Source organism: Symphalangus syndactylus, chromosome 16 (assembly GCF_028878055.3).
Source record: "Symphalangus syndactylus isolate Jambi chromosome 16, NHGRI_mSymSyn1-v2.1_pri, whole genome shotgun sequence".
NCBI lineage: Eukaryota > Metazoa > Chordata > Mammalia > Primates > Hylobatidae > Symphalangus > Symphalangus syndactylus.
The window spans coordinates 46,250,650-46,275,540 of record NC_072438.2 but is presented as its reverse complement, the minus strand read 5'-3'; the positions used below and the strand labels follow the sequence as shown (position 1 = coordinate 46,275,540).

Here is a 24,891-nt window from a genome sequence, read left to right as displayed (position 1 = left end):
ATTTTTGTATTTCTTGTAGAGACAGGGTCTCCCTATATTGCCCAGGCTGGTCTTGAACTCCTGGGCTCAAGCAATTTGCCCACCGAGGCCCCTCCTAAAGTATTGGGAATACAGGCATAAGCCACTGCGCCCAGCCTGTTTTTTTTGTTTGTTTGTTTGTTTTACACGGTCTTACTCTGTCGCTCAGGCTGGAGTGCAGTGGCAAGATCTCGGCTCACTGCAAACTCCACCTCCCGGGTTCAAGCAATTCTCCTGCCTCAGCCTCCTGAGTAGCAGGGATTACAGGTGCACACCACCATGCTCGGCTAATTTTTATATTTTTAGTAGAGACAGGGTTTCACCATGTTGGCCAGGCTGGTCTCAAACTCCTGACCTCAACTGATCCACCTGCCTTGGCCTCCCAAAGTTCGAGGATTACAGGCGTGAGCCACTGTGCCCTGTCCAAATTATTTTCATTATGGAGTACTGCATAGAGATGTTACTTAATCAAAATGTGATCAGATGTAGTATTAGGTTCTAGCTGGTTTCCCAGTTGGAACACTGGGCTTCTGCAGAGATGTGATTATGCAGGAAGACTTGAATTGAATGTACTGTATTTGTATTTCATCATTAAAAAAAATTCTCCTATTGTAGTTTGGCTATGTGTATCAAAACTTACAGTGTGCATACCTGTGTTCTAGCAATTCTTCCCTGAGGAGATTAATCAGGTGTGTAAGAATGTATTTATAGGAACATATACACAGCATTGTTTTTCACATATAAATTTGGAAATGATGAAATTAAATGAAATACTGGTGCAGCATTAAAAGATAAGTTTGAGCTATTTGGAGGCATCAGTTTGTGACTGATTGGTAAGTGTGGCAGAAAGAGCAAAATAATTCAGTGTCTTATTTTGTAAAATATGTGCAATCATATATACTGTGTTAGAAAAATGTATACACGTATGTGGAACACATTAACCAAAATGGTAACAGAATGGTTATCACTGGATGGTGGGATTTTGTCCATTTTGTTCACTGCTTTATCCATAACAACTAGAACAATACGGAGCGATATTAGAAAGAAGGTCATGTTTGTGTTATTTTTATAGGGGCTTTATGTTTTGTTTTCCATGTTGGGCTCCTTCTAGATCTTTGGATCTGTAATACAGCCTCCCTCGTTTTGTGACTCTGTTTCCAAACCCCAATTTGGAATGAATGACCTGAAGCTGATTATCAGAATACTTAAAACCAGTTAGAATAATAGCCCAAGCAAGTTGGCCCACACCTGTAATCTTAACACTTTGGGAGTCTGAGGTGGGAAGATTGCTTGAGCCCAGGAGTTTGAGACCAGCCTGGGCAACACAGTGAGACCTTGTCTCTAAAAATAATAAAATAAAATAAAAAATTAGCCCAGTGTGGTGGCATGTGCCTGTAGTCCCAACAACTCAGGAAGCTGAGGTGGGAGGATTGCTTAAGCCTGGGAGGTCGAGGCTGCAGTGAGCCATGATTATGCCACTGCATGCCAGCCAGGGCAACAGAGTGACACCCTGTCTCTTGAAAAAACAAAAAGGCTGGATGCAGTGGCTCACAGCTGTAATCCCAGTACTTTGGGAGGCTGAGGCGGGTGGATCGTCTGAGATCAGGAGTTCAAAACCAGCCTGGCCAACATGGCAAAACCCTGAATTACTAAAAATATAAAAATTAGCCGGGTGTGATGGCGGGTACCTGTAATCCCAGCTACTTGGGAGGCTGAGGCACGAGAATTTTGAGCCCAGGAGGCAGAGGTTGTGGTGAGCTGAGATCTTGCCACCGCAATCTGGCCTGGGTGAAAAGAGCAAGACTCCGTTGCAAAAATAAATAAATAAAAATAAAAAATTAAAGGTGAAACACAAATGCCAATTAAATGAATATTGAAGTAGAATTTAGCTACTGGTAGACCAGTACCACTGGAATATATAGCTGGTCTTTTTCTATAAAACCCTTTCTTTTTTTTTTGGAAACGGAGTTTCACTCTTGTTGTCCAGGCTGGAGTGCATTGGCACAATCTCAGCTCACTGCAACCTCCACCTCCTGGGTTCAAGCAATTCTCCTGCCTCAGCCTCCTGAGTAGCTGGGATTATAGGTACGCGCCACCACACCTGGCTAATTTTGTATTTTTAGTAGAGACAGGGTTTCACCATGTTGGTCAGGATGGTCTGGAACTCCTGACCTCAAGTGATCCACCTGCCTCGGCTTCCCAAAGTGCTGGGATTACAGGCATAAGCCACCGCGCCCAGCCAAGACCCTTTCATATTCAAAAAGAATCCACTTCCTCCCCTTTTTTCTCTTATGAACTATTTGCTGCAAAGAAAAGATCCAGTTAAATACAAGTTATGAGGGAGGCAAGACAACACAGACACTGTAGGCAAAGTGATAATAACCTTTAAGTTTCAGAGGGTACTCTTCTTCCAGTGTGTTGGTTATAGTTTATCTAAGAAAAGACATTTGCTGTGGCTCACGCCTGTAATCCCAGCACTTTGGGAGTCCTAGGCCGGTGGATTGTTTGAGCTCAGGAGTTCAAGACCAGCCTGGGCCACATGGTGAAACCCTGTCTCTACTAAAAATACAAAAACATAACCAGGCGTGGTGGTGTCCGCCTGTACTCCTGTGGTCCCAGCTGCTCAGAAGGCTGAGGGAGGCTGAGGATTATCACTTGAGCCCGGTGCTGGGGTAGGGGGTGGGCGAGGGTGCAGAGGTTGCAGTGAACCTAGATTGCACCACTGCACTCCAGCCTGGGTGACAGAGCAAGACCCTGTCTCAAAAAAAAGAAAAAGAAAAAAACAAAAAAAGAAAAGACACCTACTGAGTTAACCAGTGGAAATCTGTGTGTGTGTCTTTTAATTCTGATTATCATAAGTTATGATAATTAAGTAGCCTGCAAAAACAAAAACAAAAATACGATTTCAGGTTCTGGTTAAAGTGAAGAGACAAACTGTGTGAAACTCCATTGTTAACTGGCAAATCTGCTCATTAATAGAGAAGGAACTTAAACATTTGAACTTTAGAGGGAGAATATAAATTTTTTAGGCATAAAATATTTAAAAAACATTTCGTTGGACAGTATAGAGAAAAATGCACAATATAAATAATATTAAAATCCAAAATATTAAAGACTAAGGTATTTTAAAGGTTTCTTTCCTTCTTAAGCAGAAAGGCCAAATTGAAGATTAAGGATAAGTTCTAGGATGATGTACAATAAATTATGCTCATTAGGAAGCACTAGAGTTCTGTTAAGACACTTTCTTAATTAAGCACATGATATTAGCTATAATATTGCAATGATGTGAAAACATTCTATGGGCCATGAGCTGAGTTCTTCATGTACATTAATATTTTATTTATATATTTAATTATATCACATAATCCTCATGGTGAATTTAAGGTTGATAATAGGTTGTATTTATCTTTTTCATAGTTTGAAACTTTGCCTTAGAAACAGAGACAGGGGCTGGGTGTGGTGACTCACACCTGTAATCCCAGCACTTTGAGAGGCTGAGGTGGGTGGATCACGAGGTCAAGGTCAGGAGTTAGACACCAGCCTGATCAACATGGTGAAACCTCGTCTCTACTAAAAATACAAAAATTAGCCAGGTGTGGTGGCGCACACCTGTAATCCCAGCTACTTGGGAGGCTGAGGCAGGAGAATTGCTTGAACTGGGAGGCAGAGGTTGCAATAAGCCAAGATCGCACCACTGCACTCCAGCCTTGCCTGGGCAACACAGCGAGACTCCATCTCAAAAAAAAAGAAACAGAGACAGAATTTGAACCCAGATACCTCTGACTTTTTGGCTGGGTGTGGTGGTTTATACCTGTAATCCCAGCATTTTGGGAGGCCAAGGTGGGAGGATCCCTTGAGCCTAGAAGCTTGAGAACAGCCTGGACAACAGGGAGACTTTGTCTCTACAAAAATAAAAATTTAAAAACCAGGTGTGGTGGCATGCATCTGTGGTACCCGCTACTCAGGAGGCTTGAGGTGGGGGGATCACATCAGCCTGGGAGGTCGAGGCTGAGGTGAGTCATAATCAAGCCACTACACTAGCCTGGTGACAGAGTGAAACCCTGTCTCAAAATAATAATAATAATAATAATAAAACCACACACACACACACAATATTTTTTAACCACATTTTTGTACCTCACTGTTTGCCAGTTCATTGGCAGCTCTGTTGAATGAGAAAGAAGGACATCTCCAACACATATGAGGTTCTTGAGCAGATGTTAAAGAACAGCAATTAAGTTCTTGTTTAGGTATGTTTCAGTTAACTCTAGAGAGAGATTTTTTGTTCTTTGTAATTTTTTTTTCAAAGAATTTCCCCAGCATAAGTTTCCTCATGGAAGCTACATTTGTCCACTTCTTGTCATTAGATTTGATCTACCTTTCCCCCTAAGCCCATGACTCCCAAGGCCTTTTTTTTTTTTTTTTGAGACAGAGTCTCACTTTGTCACCCAGGCTGGAGTAGAGTGGCATGGTCTTGGCTCACTGCAACCTCTGCCTCCGGGGTTCAAGCGATTCTCCTGCCTCAGCCTCCCAAGCAGCTGGGACTACTGGTGCACACCACCACACTTGGCTAATCTTTGTATTTTTTAGTAGAGACGGGGTTTCACCATGTTGGCCAAGTTGGTCTCAAACTCCTGACCTCAAGTGATCTGCCCACCTCGGCCTCCCAAAGTGCTGGGATTACAAGCATGAGCCCCCGTTCCCGGCCTGCCAAGGCTTTCTAATAGGCTTTCTAGACGTTCTATTGGACTATTTTAGATTCTATACTTTTCCCTAACTCTGTGGCAAGTCTTCCATTCTTTTAATCCATTTTTGTGCCTTTTTCTTTTCTTTTCTTTTCTTTTTTTTTTTTTTTTGAGGCACTGTCTCACTGTGTTGTCCAGACTGGAGTGCAGTGGCACAAACACAGCTTACTGCATCCTCGACATCCTGGGCTCAAGCAGTTCTTCCACCTCAGCCTCCTGAGTAGCTGGGATTACAGGTGCACACCACCACATCCAGATAATATTTTAACTTTTTTGTAGAGATGGGGTCTTTCCATGTTGCCCAGGCTGTTCTCAAACTCCTGAGCTCAAGCGATCCTCCCACCTTAGCCTCCCAAAATGCTGGGATTACAGGGATGAGCCACTGCACCCGGCCTTTTATGTGTTTTAATCTCTTTTTATTCTGCCTTTCCCCCCACTGAAGAAATACTACTTCATATTATTCTACTCATATTATTCTGTTACTGTTTTACTCATATTATGCAGTCTCTGATTTTTTTTTTTTTTTTTGGACAGTCTCTCTCTGCTGCCCAGGCTGGAGTGCAGTGGTATGATCTCAGCTCACTGCAACCTCCATTTCCCCAGGTTCAAGCAATTCTACTGCCTCAGCCTCCCGAGTAGCTGGGATTACAGGTGTGTGCCACCACGCCTGGCTAATTGTATTTTTAGTAGAGACGGGGTTTCACCATGTTGGCCAGGCTTGTCTCGAACTCCTGACCCCAGGCGATCCACCTGCCTCGACCTCCCAAACTGCTGGGATTACAGGTGTGAGTCACCATGCCCAGCTCAGTCTCTGCTATTTTGAAGTTTCTTCACCTCAAGGACTTTCACGACCATCCTTGTTTAGATGGGGAGATCTAACTCTACTTTTACTTCTTTCTTGGCATCAGTGTTAACATGAATGGTTTCCTGGACCGCAACTACTGTCAGTAAATTGTCCACATGTGGCACCCATCCCCACGTTACTATAATATAGAAAATATTTAAAGTCTAGATTTCTATAGATACTGCCATGTCTGTTTCCTTCACGGTGGGTATTATCTTTGTTTTTTCTCTGATTATTGTTTTTACAAATTGTTTCCCTTTGGAGTAGACAAAATCAGCATCAATAGTACCACTGTTTTCTCCAAGTAAGTCAAGAGAAAATTAAGATACATCATAAATTAGGCCTTTCTGCTTAAGAGTTGCATCAAAACCGTGAGATTCTCAAGTTGGGTGTGGTAGCACACACCTGTGGTATCAGCTACCTGGGAGCCTGGCGCGGGAGGATTGCTTGAGCCTGGGAAGTGTAGGCTGCAGGGAGCTATGATTGTGCTGCTGCACTTCAGCCTAGGCACCAGCGAAGACCTTGTTTCTTAAAAAACAAACAAAACTCCCAAAACTGAAATTCTCCTGTTTTACTGGATAATGGATACATGGTTTTTGAATGCTTTAAAGACTATGATTTAGGTGTTTGAACTCAACACATTGAATATACATTCCAGCACACTCAGCTTTGCCAAAAACCTTAAGTCCTGGACTAGGAATGTGGTTGTGGTACTTTGGCATTTCATTATTCAGAGCCTAGAGCATACATAGCCTGTTTGTGAATATAAGGAATGTAGCCGTCAAGCCACAGAAGGGCAGGATCCAACACCAGCTCTTGACAAGATGTCCCAAAGACTCACCGTAGCTTGGTCTAAGATGAAGTTGCTTCTCTTACCCAGGCTGCTGATAATTTCTTTCATTTTTGATTGCGTTTGTGAGTATGTGTACACAGGCACTCATTTTTCATTTAAAACTGAAAGGAGGTCAAGCACAGTGGCTCACACCTAAATCCCAGCACTTTGGGAGGCCGAGGTGGGAGGATCACTTGATGTCATGAGTTCAAGACCAGCCTGGCCAACATGGTGAAACCCTGTGTCTCCTAAAAATACAAAAATTAGCTGGGCATGATGGTGCAGGTCTGTAATCTCAGCTGCTTGGGAGGCTGAGGCAGGAGAATCACTTGAATCCAGGAAGTGGAGGTTGTGGTGAGCCGAGATTGCATCACCGTACTCTAGCCTGGGAGACAGAGTCAGATTCCGTCTCATAAAAAAAAAAAAGGCTGAAAGGGCTCATGTCTGCCCAGCAGTGAGCTAAAGACCGTATTCTTTTCTACTGAAAGGCATAATTTGACTCCTGCTTTTCTGTCTCCCTTTGCCTAGGAGAAACACTTGTGAACCAACACACCTTCCGTATTAAACTGGCATAATTTCTCTAATTACCAATTGTGTGTGAGTAATTGGTTCTGTAGATACTCATATAGCAGGAAAAATTGTATATTACTTAGCATCAAAGGGAAGCTGCCTCCTCCTCCTGGTGGAAGGAGGAGAGATTAGTGCTGAAGAAAAACACTGGTCATGTTCATCTTAAAGACTGAGTGACAGGCCGGGTGGGGTGGCTCACGCCTGTAATCCCAGCACTTTGGGAGGCCAATGCGGGCAGATCACAAGGTCAGGAGTTCGAGACCAGCCTGGCCAACATGGTGAGGACCAAATAACATAATAAATTAAAGTTGTTAGTATAGTATTTAGCATACAGCAAGTTCCTAGAAATATTTGTTACAATTGCCTGACATGGTGGTGCACACCTGTGTTCTGTTACTCAAGAGGCTGAGGCAGGAGGATCACTTGAGTCCAGGAATTCGAGACCAGCCTGGGCAACATAGTGAGACCCTGTATCTAAAAATAAAGAATTTAAAAAAATTGTTACAACAATTGCAATTATGTGGAAGTCTGCATATTTTAAGACTAGAAAAGAATACATAGTAATGATAATTGTATTAAGGCAGTGAGTAAATCCATATTAATTTCTAAGTATTCTATAATCTATTGTAATGTATAATACAAACGATAAATTATTACAAATGCTTTTAAAAATATGTTATATATATATATATTGAGATGGGGTCTTGCTCTGTGGCCCAGGCTGGAGTGCAATGGCGCGATCTCAGCTCACTGCATCCTCCACCTCGCAGGTTCAAGCGATTCTCCTGCCTCATCCTCCCAAGTAGCTGGGATTACAGGTGGGCACTACGACATCCAGCTGTTTTGTATTTTTAGTAGAGATGGGGTTTCACCATGTTGGCCAGGCTAGTCTTGAACTCCTGACCTCAAGTGATCTGCCTGCCTTGGCCTCCCAAAGTGCTAATTTTAACATTTGTGTTAAAATATGTTTGTATTCAAATATATCAAATACTATATAATGGAAAAAATATTCCTATTCCACAGTATTAAAAATACATAGGTATTCCAGCCAGGTGTGGTGGCTCATGACTGTAATCCCAGCACTTTGGGAGGCCAAGGCGGGCGGATCACTGGAGGTCAGGAGTTCGAGACCAGCCTGGCCAATATGGTGAAACCCTGTCTCTACTAAAAATACAAAATTAGCCGGGCGTGATGGCAGGCGCCTGTAGTCCCAGCTCCTTGGGAGGCTGAGGCAGGAGAATTGCTTGAACCCAGGAGGTGGAGGTTGCAGTGAGCTGAGATTGTGCCACTGTACTGCACTCCAGCCTGGGCAACAGAGCAAGACTCCGTCTCAAAAAAAAATATATATATATACACACACATAGGTATAAGTTATATACATTGGTATGTCTTAGAGTTGGAGGCAGTCAGAGAAATTACAACATCAAGTTGTGATGATTTGAGCCTTTGTAGAGAGCATTTGGTTCTGAGGTTAACTAAATGCAGCAGCTAAGTAACATGTCTCAGACGCTTCAACCACAGTGGCCTTTTGCTTTCTTGACACTGACTCACAGGCAGGGCACCATGTCACCTAGGGACCTCCTAGTCATGTACTTTGCCTGAAATGTGCCTACCCTTGATCTTTACTATCTTGTAAATAGCCCTTAAGTGTCAATGCCTCTGTCTTCTAATTTAAAGTGGCTACTCAACTGCCCTTCTGTCACACCATGCTATTTTCATTCTCTGCATGGGTCTCTGACATTTAAAAAAAATGTGTTCATTCCAGAAGCTTAGTAGAAAGTGTTATATAAAAAGAAAGAAAGAAAAAAAAAAAGACCAAGCATGGTGACTCACGCCTGTAATCCCAGCACTTTGGGAGGCCGAAGCAAGTGGATCACTTGAGGTCAGGAGTTTGAGACCAACCTGGCCAACATGGTGAAACCCCATCTCTATTGAAAATACAAAAATTAGCCAGGCATGGTGGGGCACGCCTGTAATCCCAACTACTTGGTAGCCTGAGGCAGGACAATCACTTGAACCTGGGAGGTGGAGGTTGCAGTGAGCTGAGATCATGCCACTGCACTCCAACCTTGGTGACAGAGTGAGACTCCATCTCAAAAAAAAAAAAAAAAAAAAAGTAGGCTGGGTATGGTGGCTCACGCCTGTAATCCCAGCACTTTGGGAGGCTGAGGCAGGTGGATCCCTTGAGCCCAGGAGCTCAAGACCAGCCTGGGTAACATAGCAAAACCCCATCTCTACAAAAACACACACACACACACACACACACACACACACACACACACACATAGCTGGGCATGGTGATATGCACCTGTAGTCCAGCCAATCAGGAGGCTAAGGTAGGAGGATCGCTTGTGTCCAGGAGGCAGAGATTACAGTGAGCCAAGATTGTGCCAGTGACTCCTTTCATATTTAGAAAGGGTTAAGATATACAGCATATTTTTACATTAAGATCTGGCTGGGCATGGTGGCTCATGACTGTAATCGCAACACTTTGGGAGGCTGAGGTGGGTGGGTTGCTTGAGCTCAGGAATTCGAGACCAGCCTGGGCAACACAGACCCTGTTTCTGTTTCATTAAAATTAATTTTTTTTAAAAAATCTGTTTTCTTCACTGGGCTTGGTGGCACATGCCTGTAATCCCAGCACTTTGGGAGGTGGAGACTGGCAGATCGCTTGAGCTCAGGAGTTCAAGACCAGCCTAGGCAATATGATAAAATCCTATCTCTACAAAAAAAATACAAAAGTGTGGCACCTGTAGTCCCAGCTACTTGGGAGGCTGAGGCGGGAGGATTGCTTTGAGCTGTGATTGAGCCACTCATCTCTAGCCTGAGTAACAAAGTGAAACTCTGTCTCAAAAAAAAAAAAATCTATTTTCTCATTCTTATTCAAACAAGACTAGTTTTTTTGTCTTGTTTTGTTTTTGTTTTGAAACAAGGTCTACCACCACCAGGCCTGGCTAATTTTTCCATTTTTTTGTAGAGATGAGAGGTTCAGCATGTTGCCCAGGCTGGTCTCAAACTCCTAGGTTTCAGCGATCCTCCTGCCTTGGCTTCCCAAAGTGCTAGAATTACAGGCATGAGCCACCGGGCCTGGCTCCAAACAGGACTACTTTTAGTAGTATACACCAAAGCAAGTCTGATCATCTTAGAGAATAATTTACAAAATGATTCGTTTAGTTGTTAATTCCAATAATTGTTTAGTTGAAGTCATAATTTGTATGGCACAGTAATAAAAGCTAACATTTCTTGGCCGGGCGCGGTGGCTCATGCTTGTAATCCCAGCACTTTGGGAGGCCGAGGCGGGCGGATCATGAGGTCAGGAGATCGAGACCACGGTGAAACCCCGTCTCTACTGAAAATACAAAAAAAAAAAATTAGCCGGGCGTGGTGGCGGGCGCCTGTAGTCCCAGCTACTCGGAGAGGCTGAGGCAGGAGAATGGCGTGAACCCGGGAGGCGGAGCTTGCAGTGAGCCGAGATTGCGCCACTGCACTCCAGCCTGGGCGACAGAGCGAGACTCCGTCTCAAAAAAAAAAAAAAAGCTAACATTTCTTGAGTTATTACTGCATTTCACATTTGTTATCCGTTTTAATTCTCACTAGTACTCTTAGATATAGGTGATATTATATCCTCATTTTACCAGACGACGAAACTGAAGCTTAGAGGTGTTAAAGTACTTGCCCCAAGGTCTTGAAACTTAGAAAGTTGCAGAGCCAGGTGCTGTGGCTCACGCCTGTAATCCCAGCACTTTGGGAGGCTGAGGTGGGCGAATTGCCTGAGCTCAGGAGTTTGAGACCAGCCTGGGCAACATGGTGAAACCCTGTCTCTACTAAAATACAAAAGAAATTAGCCAGGCATGGCGGCATGCACCTGTAGGGAGGCTGAAGCAGAAGAATTGCTTGAACCCGGGAGGCAGAGGTTGCAGTAAGCCGAGATAGCACCACTGCACTCCAGCCTGGGCGACAGAGCGAGGCTCCATCTCTAAAAAGAAAAAAGAAAAAAAAAAAGGAAAGTTGCAGAACCAGACTTTAAATCTAGGCCTGTCATTCTGCAGAGCCATGCTGAACCAGCTAAGCACTACTGCACCATAGTTGCCGTCCCAAACAATTGCAAGTGTGGATTACTACTCTAATGGAGAGGGTGTAGTTAGTAATGAGACTAACTTGGAAAGTTATATGCCCCTCATTGTCTTTACTATTTATTCATCTCTATTTTAAGGTTTATGAGATTTTCGTTTTTAAACATCCTAAAAGGTCTCAGCATAGGTTGTACGCTTATAAAAGGATGGCTTATAATATAGATAGGTGGGACTTTTCTTTTTTAACTTTCTTTTTAAAGTTGATAATCACATGATTCCAAAATTATATAAAAAGACAGACATTGAAAAATTTAGCTCCTATTTCTGTCACTCTTCTCTACTCCCCCATTGTACCTTCACTACTTGTGGTAACTCCTTTTATTAGTTTCTTATCTATCCAACCACTGATTCTTTATGCTTCCTTTCAAAGATACATTTTCTACAAATAGAATCTGTTTTTTTTCTTTATCTGCTTCTAATTTTCAATGAGAAGAAAAATCTCTTTAACAAAGGTTTACTCTTCTAGTTCTGTACAGTTTAGCACTTTCCCTTTGGGGTGCCTAATTATATATTGGCAGCAAGAATTTGTGTCATGGGTGATTTTTTAAAATTATTTAATTGAAATGGGTCAGTTGCAACAGATCACAGTATATCTGAAAATTATTTTGGGTAGGAAAAAAGGTAGACAGCCCCTCAGAGTATTCTGTGTTTGCGTATGATTTTGAAGATACATTCTGTGACAGCATTCATTAAAAACCAAAACATGGGGTGCGGGCATGGTGGCTGTAATCCCAGCACTTTGGGAGGCTGAGGCAAGTGGATCACTTTAGGTCAGGAGTTCAAGACCAGCCTAGACAACATGGTGAAAGCCCATCTCTACTAAAAATACAAAAAAACGATCTGGGTGTAGTGGCGGGTGCCTGTAATCCCAGCTACTCAGGAGGCTGAGGCAGGAGGATCGCTTGAACCTGGGAGGCGGAGGTTGCAGTGAGCTGAGATTGCACCATTGCATTCCAGCCTGGGCAACAAGAGCGAAACTAAATAATAATAATAATGATAATAAAAACCAAAACATGGTTCGTCACTAGACTGGTCAACATAGTAAGACTCCTATCTCTACAAAATGATTTTTAAAAAATTACCCAGGCATGGTGGCACACACCTGTAGTACCAGCTACTGAGGAGTCTGAGGCAGGAGGATCACTTGAGCCCAGGAGTTTGAATCTGCAGTGAGCTAGGATTGCACCCCTGCACTCCAGCCTAGGCAACAGAGTAAGACCCTGTCTCAAAAAACAAAACACAACATGATTTTTTTTTTTAAGACAAGGTCTCGCTCTGTCACCCTTGCTGGAGTGCAATGGTGCCATCTTGGCTCACTACAACCTTTGCCTCCCAGACTCAAGTGATCCTCCCGCCTCAGCCTCCCTAATAACTGGGACTACAGGCACACACCACCACACCTGGCTAATTTTTGTATTTTTTGTAGACATGGGGTATTGCTATGTTACCCAGGCCGGTCTTGAATGCCTGAGCTCAAACAATCCACCCGCATCAGCCTCCAAAGTGTGGGATTACAGGCGTGAGCCACCGCACCCGGCCAAAACATGATCTTTGTAATAATTATTGTCCACTTTTGTTTAAGTCTAATCGCTAACTTCCGTTTCTTATTCATTGTAGTTACGGCAGTCCCAGTCCTACTGCACAGACACAGAGTGTCTTCAGGAATGTAAGTACCACTGAGACAGAAGGAAGGATGGCACTGGGGGCAGAATTAGAGGCCAGATGCCTGTGAATATTTGTCAGAATTTATTCTTACATTGCCTATTCTGGTGGTTACCAAAAAAGAAAAAAAAAAAAGTGACATATACACACAAAAGAAAGAAATTATTCTCATAGTTTGCTCTTTAATAAGAAAATGGTTCTCAGTAATGTAGTTGCTACTTGACTATTTTTTAACTTAAAATTTTTTTCATGCCTCAAAAACCCTGCTTATTGCAGAACATTATAAAATAAGTATAAGGAAAAAAAAAAAGGCTGGGTGCGGTGGCTCACACCTGTAATCCTTGCACTTTGGGAAGCTGAGGCCAGTGGATCGTTTGAGTCCAGGAGTTCGCGATCACCCTGGGCAACATGGGGAAACCCTGTCTCTACAAAAAATACAAAAATTAGTGGGGCGTGGCGGTGCATGCCTGCAGCCCCAGCTACTCCTGAGGCTGAGGTGGGAGGATCACCTGAGTCGGGGGAGGTTGAGGCTGCAGTGAGCTGTGATCACACCACTGCACTCCAACCTGGGTGACTGGAGTGAGACCCTGTCTCAAAAAAAAGAAAAAAGAAGAAGAACTTCCAGAATAGTTAAAGATAACCACTGTTGACAAATTCAGGTATATCCTAGTCTTTTTTTCTTGGTAAATATGTCTGTAACAGGGCACTGTGGGCAGGTGTAACTGGGACATCAAAGCTGCTTGTGCAAACCATTCACTCTCTCCCTAACATCTATTTGCATCTGTTGGCAGGCTTGAGAATTCTTCTTTTTTTTAATTAAAAAAATTTTTTTTTTTTTAAGAAACAGTGTCTTGCTTTGTCACCCACACTGGGTGCAATGGTGCGATCATGGCTCACTGCAGCCTTGACCTCCCAGGCTCAAGTGATCCTCCCACCTCAGCCTCCCTGGTAGGTGGGACTACAGGGATGCACCACCACACATGGCTAATTTTTTAGAATTTTTTGTAGAGTCAAGGTCTTCCCATGTTGCCCACATGGGTCTTAAACTCCTGGGATCAAGTGATCCTTCTGCCTCGGCCTCCCAAAGTGCTGGGATTACAGGCGTGAGCCACCATGCCCAGCCACTTGAGAACTTCTTAGGGGAGGAGGCCATTCTTTTCCATGTGTGGAAACTTTGGGTGCCTGTGGAGCTCATTCCTTTGGCTCTGACATTAACATGCGCATCAGAGAATTTGGCAGTGGAGAATTTTCTCCACATGACTTTATGGGCAGTAGTGATGGTAAAGTGAGAATCAGTAGGAAGATGAATACTGCATGGTATATGTAGGTGACAGACTTGGTGGCCATTATGTGACACATTGTTTTTCAGGATACTCAGAAATATTTTGAGAGATGCTTTAAGGGGAACTAGTAAAATAGTATTTAAACCAATCCAGTCTTGTACTAGAAGACTACAAGAAGGAAAGTATGACATTCACAAGATGGTGAAGCCTGGCATAATTAGATTTCATATAAACTTACAGAAATGGGATCACATTGTATATGTTATTTTTCACTACTTATAAAATATCAACATATATTTGTCTTACTATTTATTGAGCCAGGCATGGTGGCATGCTCCTGGAGTCCCAGCTACTTGGGAGGCTGAGGCAGAAGGATCACTTGAGCCCAGGAGTTTGAGGCTGCAGTGAGCTATGATCATGCCACTGCACTCCAGCCTGGATGACAAAGTGAGATCTCATCTCAAAAAAAAAATTATTGATTAAATAATAATTCATTGTGGGGAAGCACCAGCATTTAAATGATTTCCTTTTACTAGAATCTTAGGTTGCTGATATATTTTTTGCTATTATAAACAACACTTGAATAAACATTCTTTGTGTGCATATGTTGGGGAGGACAAATAATTTTTTCTTCAACCTCAGAGTCCTTTGCTGAGACACCCTATAACAAAGGATAGATTGCCGGGCATGGTGGCTCACGCCTGTAATCCTAGAATTTTGGGAGGTTGAGGTGGGCAGATCAGTTGAGGCTAAGAGTTTGAGACCAGCCTGGCCAACATGGAAACCCTGTCTCTACTAAAAATACAAAAATTAGCTGGGCGTGGTGGCACGTGCCTGTAGTCCCAGCTGCTCTGGAGGCTGAGGCACCAGAATCACTTGAACCCAGGAGGCAGAGGTTGCAGTAAGCTGAGATCACACCACTGCACTCCAGCCTGGGTGACAGGGCGAGACTCTCTCAAAAAAAAAAAAAAAAAAAAAGATAGATGAACAAGGGAAAAGCAAGTTTACTAATGTGTGTGGCATCACGTCGGAGAAAGCTCAATGCAAAGTCACTCAAAGCAGTGGCTCAGAACTCTGGCTTATGTAGCATCTTCAACAAAGAACAATACATTTGTGGAAAAAGGGCAGAACATAGGAAAGAGATTTTAGGCTTCCAAGGATAGGAAACTGGGAAAGTAAATATTTGGGAGGAAACTAATGGAGTAAGGTTTGTTTACAGACTCCTCTGGTGCTGTCTCTGGGCTATTAAGTCTGTAGGGTTGTGTATAAAGGAGAATTTGTATCCTACCTTTAGGAAGAAAAGAGGGGAATAGAGAGAGCTTTTCATCTGTTTGCTACTTCCTAATTACCTACAGCTCAAAAATAATTTCTTTTTTTCTTTTCTTTTCTTTTTTTTTGAGATGGAGTCTCGCTTTGTCACCCAGGCTGGAGTGCAGTGGCACAGTCTCAACTCACTGCAACCTCCACCACCCAGGTTCAGGCAATTCTAGTGCCTCAGCCTCCCAAGTAGCTGGGATTACAGGCATGAGCCACCGTGCCCAGCCTCTCAAAAATAATTTCTGTGTCAAAAAGGCATATTTTGGAGTGATACGTTCTGGTTTTCTTCACACATTTTAAGGCTATTTACATATTGCCAAATTGCATTTATTAGTAGGTTGCTGATACGTAACATTTCTGAAGCAGACCTGCCTGTTTATTACGTATATGAAACTAAAACAAGACACAGTAAGGTAATTGTAAAGAGACTTGTTATACATTATGATTTTTATTACTTTGTGAGCTGGGTGTGCCATCAAATTCCACAGATAATAACAACTTAGAGAAGTAGGAGCTAGTGCAGTGCCTAGCCTAAAGTAGAAATTTTGTCAGAACCTAGTCCATTTGGGTGATATATATGCCTTCAAGACAAGAAAGCAATAGAAATGTGCATTGTTAGGACAATGGGTGGTGGTTCCCTCCCTCCAGACTTCTTTATGTTACTTCTCCAGTAGCATTCATTAATCTACAGTGTACAGCTCAAATATTTGCCTCAACAGGTAAAGCTAAAACCTGTTTTCCTAGTTGAAAATAATTTTATTGAACCTCGCCATGGGAAAACAAGTGTTTATTACATGTGCAGGTTTTGTGACTCTTGAACCAGCCCCGCCTATAACCAAATATACTCATTCCTGTGGGTAAAATGTCACTTCCTAACTCTAAAAAGAAAGGTGAAACTTTGAACATTCATTTAGGCATATCGGCAAGTTTTTCTTTCCCCCCAATTCTTTTAGCAGTTGGTAAAAATCCTTTCTGAGAGCTAGGCTTTTAAATGGTTAAACAGTAGTTTACTGTGAGGGATAGAATTATTTTTCTTATATTCTAAATTTTCTCCAGTGAGCTTATACTTTTTTCTTAAAATAATAAAACATACATTTTGTAGCTATCTTTATATTTAGATACATGTGTTACTATTCAATTGGAAAAAGTTATTTTTTAAAATTAAATTTATGTTTTAGGATTGTGGGAATTTGAGGCTTCATAAAGAATTGAAATAAGCCTTGAAGAAATATGTTTTATTCTCTTCTCCTGACTTTTTTAAATTGGTTGCTTTCGTTCATTTCTGCCTTTTATTTCTGTAGTTGTATTTTGTATATATTCCATTGTCTTATTTTTTTACTCTTCCCCTTTTCACAGGTGTTATTCCATTGTTTTAGAACAGTGTTTAATCATTGTGATATCAGAAATAACATTTATTCGTTTAGTCATAGAAGCAGCTGCTAGGTAGATTCAACGTTGTTAAAACACAGACCAAAGAGTAAATGGTGGAGAAATATATAAATGCATACGTTCTTTTTTTTTTTTTGAGATGGAGTCCTACTCCGTTGCCCAGGCTGGAGTGTAGTGGCGCGATCTCGGCCCGCTGCAACTTCCACCTCCCAGGCTCAAGCTATTCTCCTGCCTCAGCCTCCCAAGTAGCCAGGATTATAGGAATGCACTACCACACCTGGCTAATTTTTTGTATTTTTAGTAGAGATGGGGTTTCGCCATGTTGGCCAGGCTGATCTTGAACTCCTGACCTCAAGTGATCCACCCACCTCCGCCTCCCAAAGTGCTGGGATTACAGGTGTGAGCTACTGCACCCGGCCTGTATGTTCTTATTTATACAATCTATCTGAGCTTTAGCATTTGGCACTGAATATGGTTTGGGGTGTTTTTGTTTGTTTTTTTGTTTTGTTTTGAGACAGGGTCTCACTTTGTCACCCAGGCTTGAGTGCAGTGGAGCAAACAAGGCTCACTGCAACCTTGACCTTCCAGGCTCAGTAATCCTCCCATTTCAGCCTCCGGAGTAGCTGGGACTACAGGAGCATGCCACCATGCCCAGCTAATTTTTTTTTCTTTCTTTCTTTTGAGACGGAGTCTTGCTCTTGTTGCCCAAGCTGGAGTGCAATGGCATGATCTCAGCTCACTGCAACCTCTGCCTCCCGAGTTCAAGTGATTCTCCTGCCTCAGCCTCCCGAGTAGCTGGGATTACAGGCGCCTGCCACCATGCCCGGCTAATTTTTGTATTTTTAGTAGAGACGGGGTTTCGCCATGTTGGTCAGGCTGGTCTCGAACTCCTGACCTCGTGATCCACCCGCCTCAGCCTCCCAAAGTGCTGGGATTACAGGTGTGAGCCACCATGCCCGGCCTAATTTTTGTATTTTTTGCAGAGACAGGGTTTTGCATGTTGCCCAAGCTGGTCTCGAACTCCTGAGCTCAAGCAGTCCACCTGCCTCGGCCTCCCAAAGTGCTGGGATTACAAGCATGAGCTGCCACACCTGGCCCATTTTTAGTACTTAGCATACAATTCTTAGCCTTTTGCTTCTTCCTGATAAAGTTGTAATCTGAGAAATTGTCTAGTTTCAACCTTTAATAACTAAATCTCCATATTTCCCATCTTTATCTATTATTTTTCCTCATGTCACATTGCAGATTCATTTTTTTTTTGTTGTTTGAGACGGAGTCTCACACTGTCACCAGGCTAGAGTGTACTGGTGCAATCTCAGCACACTGCAACCTCCGCCTCCCAGGTTGAAGCGATTCTCCTGCCTCAGCCTCCCGAGTACCTGGGACTACAGGTGCATGCCACCACACCCGGCTAATTTTTGTAGTTTTAGTAGAGACAGGGTTTCACCATGTTGGCCAGAATGGTCTCTATCTCTTGACCTCATGATCCGCCTGCCTTAGCCTCCCAAAGTGCTGGGATTACAGGCATGAGCCATTGCGCCTGGCCTGATTTTTGTATTTTTAGTAGTGACAGGGTTTCCCTATGTTGCCGAGGCTGGTCTTGAACTCCTGACCTCAGGTGATCCACCCACCTCAGCCTCCCAAAGTGCTGGGATTACAGGCGTGAGCCACTGTGCCCAGCTGCACTGCAGCTATCTGCTGTCTTCTTTCTCGGTGCCTCTGTCTGTCCCCCGACCTCTTAACTTTTATCCTTGGAATGCTCCAGGACTCAGCCCCTGGATCATTTCCTTTTCTAGACACTCACTCACTTGGTGATCTCATCTGGTCTCATGACTCATTACGTGTATGCTGATGACTGTCTTTTGGGCATTTCCACTGGGATGTCTCACAAGGCTCCTCAAACTCAACATCTTTAGAATTTCTGCTCCTCTGAAGATCCTTCCTATAACAGTAACAGTTAATGGCAGTTCTATCCTTCTGAGACTCATCCTTGGCTTCCCTTTTTCTCACACTGTCCAGTCATCTATCAGCAAGCACTACCTTGAAGATACATCCAAAATTCTACCACTTCTCACTATCCCACTGCCTCCTCCCTGTTCCCGGCCATCATCATCTCGTATGTTAATAGATTATTGCAACAGGTTCTTGACTGCCTGTATTAGTCAGTTTTCACACTGCTAATTAAAGACATACCCGAGACAGGGCAATTTACAAAAGAAAAGGGTTTATTGGACTTACAATTCCACATGTCTGGGGAGGCCTCACAATCATGGAGGAAGGTGAAAGACACGTCTCACATGGTGGCAGACAAGAGACGAGAGCTTGTGCAGGGAAACTCCCCTTTTTAAAACCATGAGATCTCGTGAGACTTATTTACTATCATGAGAACAGCGCAGGAAAGACCCGCCCTCCATAATTCAATCACCTCCAACCAGGTTCTTCCCACGACATATGGGAATTGTGAGAGTTACAATTCAAGATGAAATTTAGGAGGGGACACAGCCAAACCATATCACTGTCTTTCTGTTTCTCCTTTTTCAAAACACAACAGATGGAGTGGTTCTGTAAAAATGAGAGTCAGATGTCATCTGCATTTTGCTCAAAACTCTTCAGAGGTGTCTGGGCACAGTGGCTCACACTTGTAATCCCATTTTAGGAGGCCAAAACAGGCAGATCACTTGGGCTCAGGAGTTCAAGACGTAGGCAACATGTTGAAATCCTGTCTCTACAAAAGATATAAAACTTAGCTAGGCATCGTGGCCTGTGCCTATGCCCCAGCTACTCTGGATGCTGAGTTAGGAGGATCACTTGAGCCTGGGAGGTTGAGGCTGCAGTGAGCTGTAATTGAGCCACTGCACTCCAGCCTGGGTGACATAGTGAGACCCTGTCCAAAAAAAAAACCCTCTTCAGTGGTTTTCTATTTAATATGTAATAGAAGCCAAGGTCCTTATTATGACCTATAAGGCCAACATGATCTGAATCCTGTTACTCTTTTGATTTAATCTTTTTCTTTTCTTTTCTGGAGACAAAGTCTCACTCTGTTGCCCAGGCTGGAGTGAAGTGGTGCAGTCATGGCTCACTGCAACCTCAACGCCTTGGGCTCAAGCAATCCTCCCACCTCAGCCTCCTGAGTAGCTGGGACCACAGGTGTGTGCCACCACACTTCGCTGATTTTTTTTGTTTGTTTTTTATTTTGTAGAGATAGGATCTCATTATGTTGCCCAGGCTGGTCTTGAACCCCTGGCCTCAAGTGATTCTCCCACCTCAGCTTCCCAAAGTGCTGGGATTACAGGCATGAGCCACTGCACCCAGCCTAATCTTTTTCTTACATCCCGCCTCACTATACCACCAATCCCAGGTCACTCCACTTCAGCCACATTGGCCTCCATGAACATCCCACAGGCTCCTGAATCAGGAGTTCTCGCTGTTCCTTCTGCCTGAAATGTGCTTCTTTCGGATAATCTCACAACTGACAGCCTCACTTTCTTTACATCTTTACTCCAGAGTGCCTTCTTAGTGAGGCTTCCCTTAGCCCCTTGCTTAAAATGTCATGTATTTCGTTTTTAATAGAATTCTTTAAACAAAAGAGAGGATGCTTTCCATTCAGGTTATCTTTCTCTAAAAAACACTCATCTGAAATAACACCATGGGGCACCCTCGCAGAATACAATATGAAAGTATAGGTTGAATATCCCTCATTTGAAATGCTTGGAGCCAGAAGTGTATTCAGTTTCAGATTTTTTCAGATTCATTTACCAGTTGACCATCCCTAACCCGAAAATGTGAAATGTTCTGATAAGCATTTCTTTTGAGCATGATGTCAGCTCTCAAAAGTTTCAGATTTTGGAGGATTCTGGATTTTTAGAGTAGGAATACTCAGCCTGTAGTAGAATAACAGATCTACATTAGGGAATGATAGAGATCACCCTTGACTCAGCTTGAAAACTGGTAGCTATGCTTGGGATAATGTAATTAATGTACAGGACCAAAAATTACAGGGTTAGAACATACTGGTGTATTGTCCACTTTCACTGCTGTTCTGTTTTTGCTTTCCCCGGTGGAAACCTATATAAGTTTATACAAATAATCTTCTGAGGATGGGCCAGCTCTTAGAGCCTCTGTCTCGACCTTTTCATCTTCTTGGTATCCAGCTAAGTTAATGGCTTCATTGTGAATATTCCATTTGTCATTTTATTTGTGAGGTCTCTGACCATCAACTCTACTCATGTTTGCTTGTAACCAAAAACTTAATGCATAAGCAAAATAGGAAATGCTGTATTTTGGGGTATAAAGTCCCTCTACATTTTTATGATTTGATATCTTTCCAGGCCATAAAGTGAAAAAAACTTCTTAAATAATATACAGGGAGTTCCTAGAGAGGGAACAGATTTTATATCCCCCATGTGATTGTGCTCCTTAAACATTGTTGCATTACAAACCATGATGGCCAGAAACTAAAATAGCTGCTCCTGGCCAGGCGCGGTGGCTCATGCCTGTAATCCCAGTGCTTTGGGAGGCTGAGGTGGAAAGATCACTTGAGGCCAGGAGTTGAGACCAGAATGGGGAATACAGTGAGACCCCATCTCTACAAAAAATTTAAAAAACTAGCCAGACATGGTGCACATCTGTAGTCCCAGCTACTCAGGAAGCTGAGGCAGGAGGATCCCTTGAGCCCAGGAGTTCAAGGTTGCAGTGAGCTGTGATAACACCACTGCACTCTAGCCTGGGTGACAGAGTGAGACCCCATCTCAGAAGAAAAAAAGCTGCTCCTGATGTTCATATTTATCAGCTGCATGCAGTGTCAGGGAGTGTGACTAGGCCGGTCTAACTCTGGTTTTCCTGTGTTCTGAGACTTTCTAAAGAGTGGGTCTTGTCATAAGGGAGTGTGAATAATCACAGAGAGCCTATAGTGACCCCCTTCATTTCCTGTCCCTAAATATTTTAAGGAGTCTAAGTCAGTTCAGATAGCTAGTGTTTGCAACCCCAAGATATGTTAGGCTACTTTTTTTGTTTAATTCTATTTACTTAACTTTTTACATATGGTTCAAAAATCAAGAAATTAATTAGTGTACAGTGAAGAGTTGTCTTGCCTCATATTCTCCCAACTACCCAGATCCTTTCTCCAGGTATTACTGGCCTTCTATCTTTCCAGAGTTTCTTTGTACAGGTACAAGCAAATATAAATTATTTGTCTCCTTTTTTTTTTTTTTTTGAGAAAGAGTCTTGCTCTGTCACCCAGGCTAGAGTGCTGTCATGCCATCCCGGCTCACCACAACCTCTGCCTCCCAGATTCAAGTGATTCTCGTGCCTCAGTGTCCCAGGTAGCTGGGATTACAGGCATGAGCCACCACACCCGGCTAATTTTTGTATTTTTAGTACAGACAGGGTTTCACTATGTTGGACAAGCTGGTCTTGAACTCCTGATCTCAAGTGATCCGCCCGCCTCAGCCTCTCAAAGTGCTGGGATTACAGGCGTGAACCACTGTGCCCAGCCTTGTCTCCCCTTTTTAGACACCATTCTTCACCTGCTTTTTTTTTTTTTTTTTTTTGGTCAAAAAAAGCATACCTCATAGAGACTTTCCTCAAAAATTGTTTACAGCTTTATAATATTCCATTGTATAGATGTACCATAATTTATTAATCAGGCACTCTTGGCAGACATTTAGGTTTGTTTCCAGTTTTTTGTTAATAATCTTGCATGCTATGCCTATGTGATAGTACATCCCAAAGTCAACCTCAATTTCATGGGACTACTGTAAACATAAAACGACTGGCTATGACCAAGAGGTTCTACTTTAATTGGTTCATCTAGTATCCTATTCTGAGATGGGCCTTGAGTTACTGGAGAATAGAAGAAAATGATGTTATCAGACCTTGGAGGTCAGGAAAACTGTTTCCATTTAGCTTTTTAAGTAGAGAAATTCTACCACATACTGTTACCCTTCAGAAAATTTTAGAGGCATCCTTGACTAATTTTTCTTCCTCCTCCTCCCACCAGTCCAGTTAGTCACCAAGCGTTGTGTTCCTTCCATCCCGTTATCAGTGATATTTGTCTGTTTTCTGTTCCCACTTTACTATCTTGTCCAGCCTAGTTATTCACACCAGGATCTGTTTGCACTCCATCTTTTCTGTGCTCTAATTGATCCTAACACTGGTAATGGATACAGTGTTTTTTTTTTTTTTTGGAGACAAGAGTCTCGCTCTGTCACCCAGGCTGGAGTGCAGTGGCACAATCTCGGCTCACTGCAACCTCCACCTCCCAGGTTCAAGCGATTCTCCTGCCTCAGCCTCTTGATTAGCTGGGATTACAGACCTGTGCCACCATACCCGGCCAATTTTTATATTTTTAGTAGAGACGAGGTTTCACCATGTTGGCTAGGCTTGTCTCAAACGCCTGACCTCAGGTGATCTGCCTGCCTCTGCCTCCCAAAGTTAATGGATAATGTTTATTGACTACCTGCTGTGTACTGGGCACTTTGCTAACTGCTTGTCATGTATTGACCATTTCGATTGTCATAACTGCTCTGAGATGATGGAAATATTTCCACTTCACTGGTAAAGAAACTGAGGCTCAGCTGGGCGTGGTGGCTCACACCTGTAATCCCAGCACTTTGGGAGGCCCAAATGAGTGAATCACGAGGTCAGGAGATTGAGACCATCCTGGCCAACATGGTGAAAACCCATCTCTACTAAAATACAAAAAATTAGCCAGGCGTGGTGGTGTGCACCTGTAGTCCCAGCTACTCGGGAGGCTGAGGCAGGGGAATTGCTTGAAACTGGGAGGCGGAGGTTGCAGTGAGCCAAGATGGTGCCACTGCACTCCAGCCTGGCGACAGAGCAAGACTCCGACTCAAAATAATAATAATAATAGAAGAAGAAGAAGAAGAGGAAGAGAAGGGGAAGAAGAAGAAAGAAGAAGAGGAGGAGGAGGAAGAGGAGAAAGAAAAAAGAAAAAGAAACTGAGGCGCAGGGATTATATATCTAAGAGGTGGTACAGTCAAACAGCTATGAGATGGTCTCAGTTCTTAAGTTAATTAGGAGAGACAGGAAACCATTCCTTCAAACTAGAAATGCTATACTAGTCCAGAGAAGGCAGAGGAAAAAGTGGGTGGAGGAAATGGAGACTTTTATGGAAGAGGGATGTAGGATATAGGTGAATAAATGGAGTTAGTTGTAAGAACATGCTAGACAGGGAAATAACGAGTAACCCAGGAAGACTGAATTTGCATAGTTGGCAAATGCTGCCAGACAAGTTCGCATTCAACTGTTGCATCAGATTCATTTGGAAAGCTTTTAAAAAATATTGTTGGCTCCTGATCCCACCCCGAAGCTGCTCCTGAATCAGATGGTCTTAGGCAGTGCCTTAGAATCTGTGGTGTTGCTACTGTCACAGGCTATTCTGATGCATAGCCAGGCCAGGGAATCCTTGGCTAAAGAAAGAAGAGGGGCCGGGGGCGGTGGCTCATGCCTGTAATCCCATCACTTTGGGAGGCTGAGGTGAGTGGATCACCTGAGATCAGGAGTTCGAGACCAGCCTGGTCAACATGGTGAAACCCGGTCTCTACTACAAATACAAAAAATTAGCCGGGTGTGGTGGCGAGCACCTGTAATCCCAGCTACTCGGGAGGCTGAGGCATGAGAATCACTTGAACCTGGGAGGCAGAGGTTGCAGTGAGCAGAGATCGTGCCGTTGCATTCCAGCCTGGCCAGCAAGAGTGAAACTCCATCTCAAAAAAAAAATAAAAATAAAAAAAAGAAGAGGTATGGGGGTGACTAGAGCAGAGGATGCATTTTCTGAGAAGTGGCAAGAGGTAAGATTAGGTGAGTAAGGCCAAATCACATGAGGAAAGGCTGAGCTAAAGAACTTAGAGTTGCTGGGCACAGTAGCTCATGCTTATAATCCCAGCACTTTTCGAGGCTTAGGTGGGTGGATTGCTTGAGCTCAGGAGTTCGGGACAAGCCTTGGCAACATGGCAAAACACCATCTCTACTAAAAATACAAAACTTAGGGCCAGGCGGGGTCGCCCATGCCTGTAATCCCAGAACTTTGGGAGGCCAAGGTGGGCAGATCACTTGAGCTCAGGAATTTGAGATCAGC

The 24,891-nt window shown here is 43.3% G+C and overlaps 1 protein-coding gene across 1 annotated transcript in view; it reads left to right on the top strand.

Annotated features, from left to right (window-relative positions):
- The window catches only part of SMIM14 (small integral membrane protein 14), an 80,158-nt gene that overhangs the window by 39,443 nt on the left and 15,824 nt on the right, over positions 1 to 24,891 (top strand). Inside the window, exon 3 of the mRNA XM_055246602.2 lies at positions 12,760 to 12,808. Coding sequence (XP_055102577.1) covers positions 12,760 to 12,808 — 49 coding nt within the window. The remainder of the gene's footprint in view (positions 1 to 12,759; positions 12,809 to 24,891) is intronic.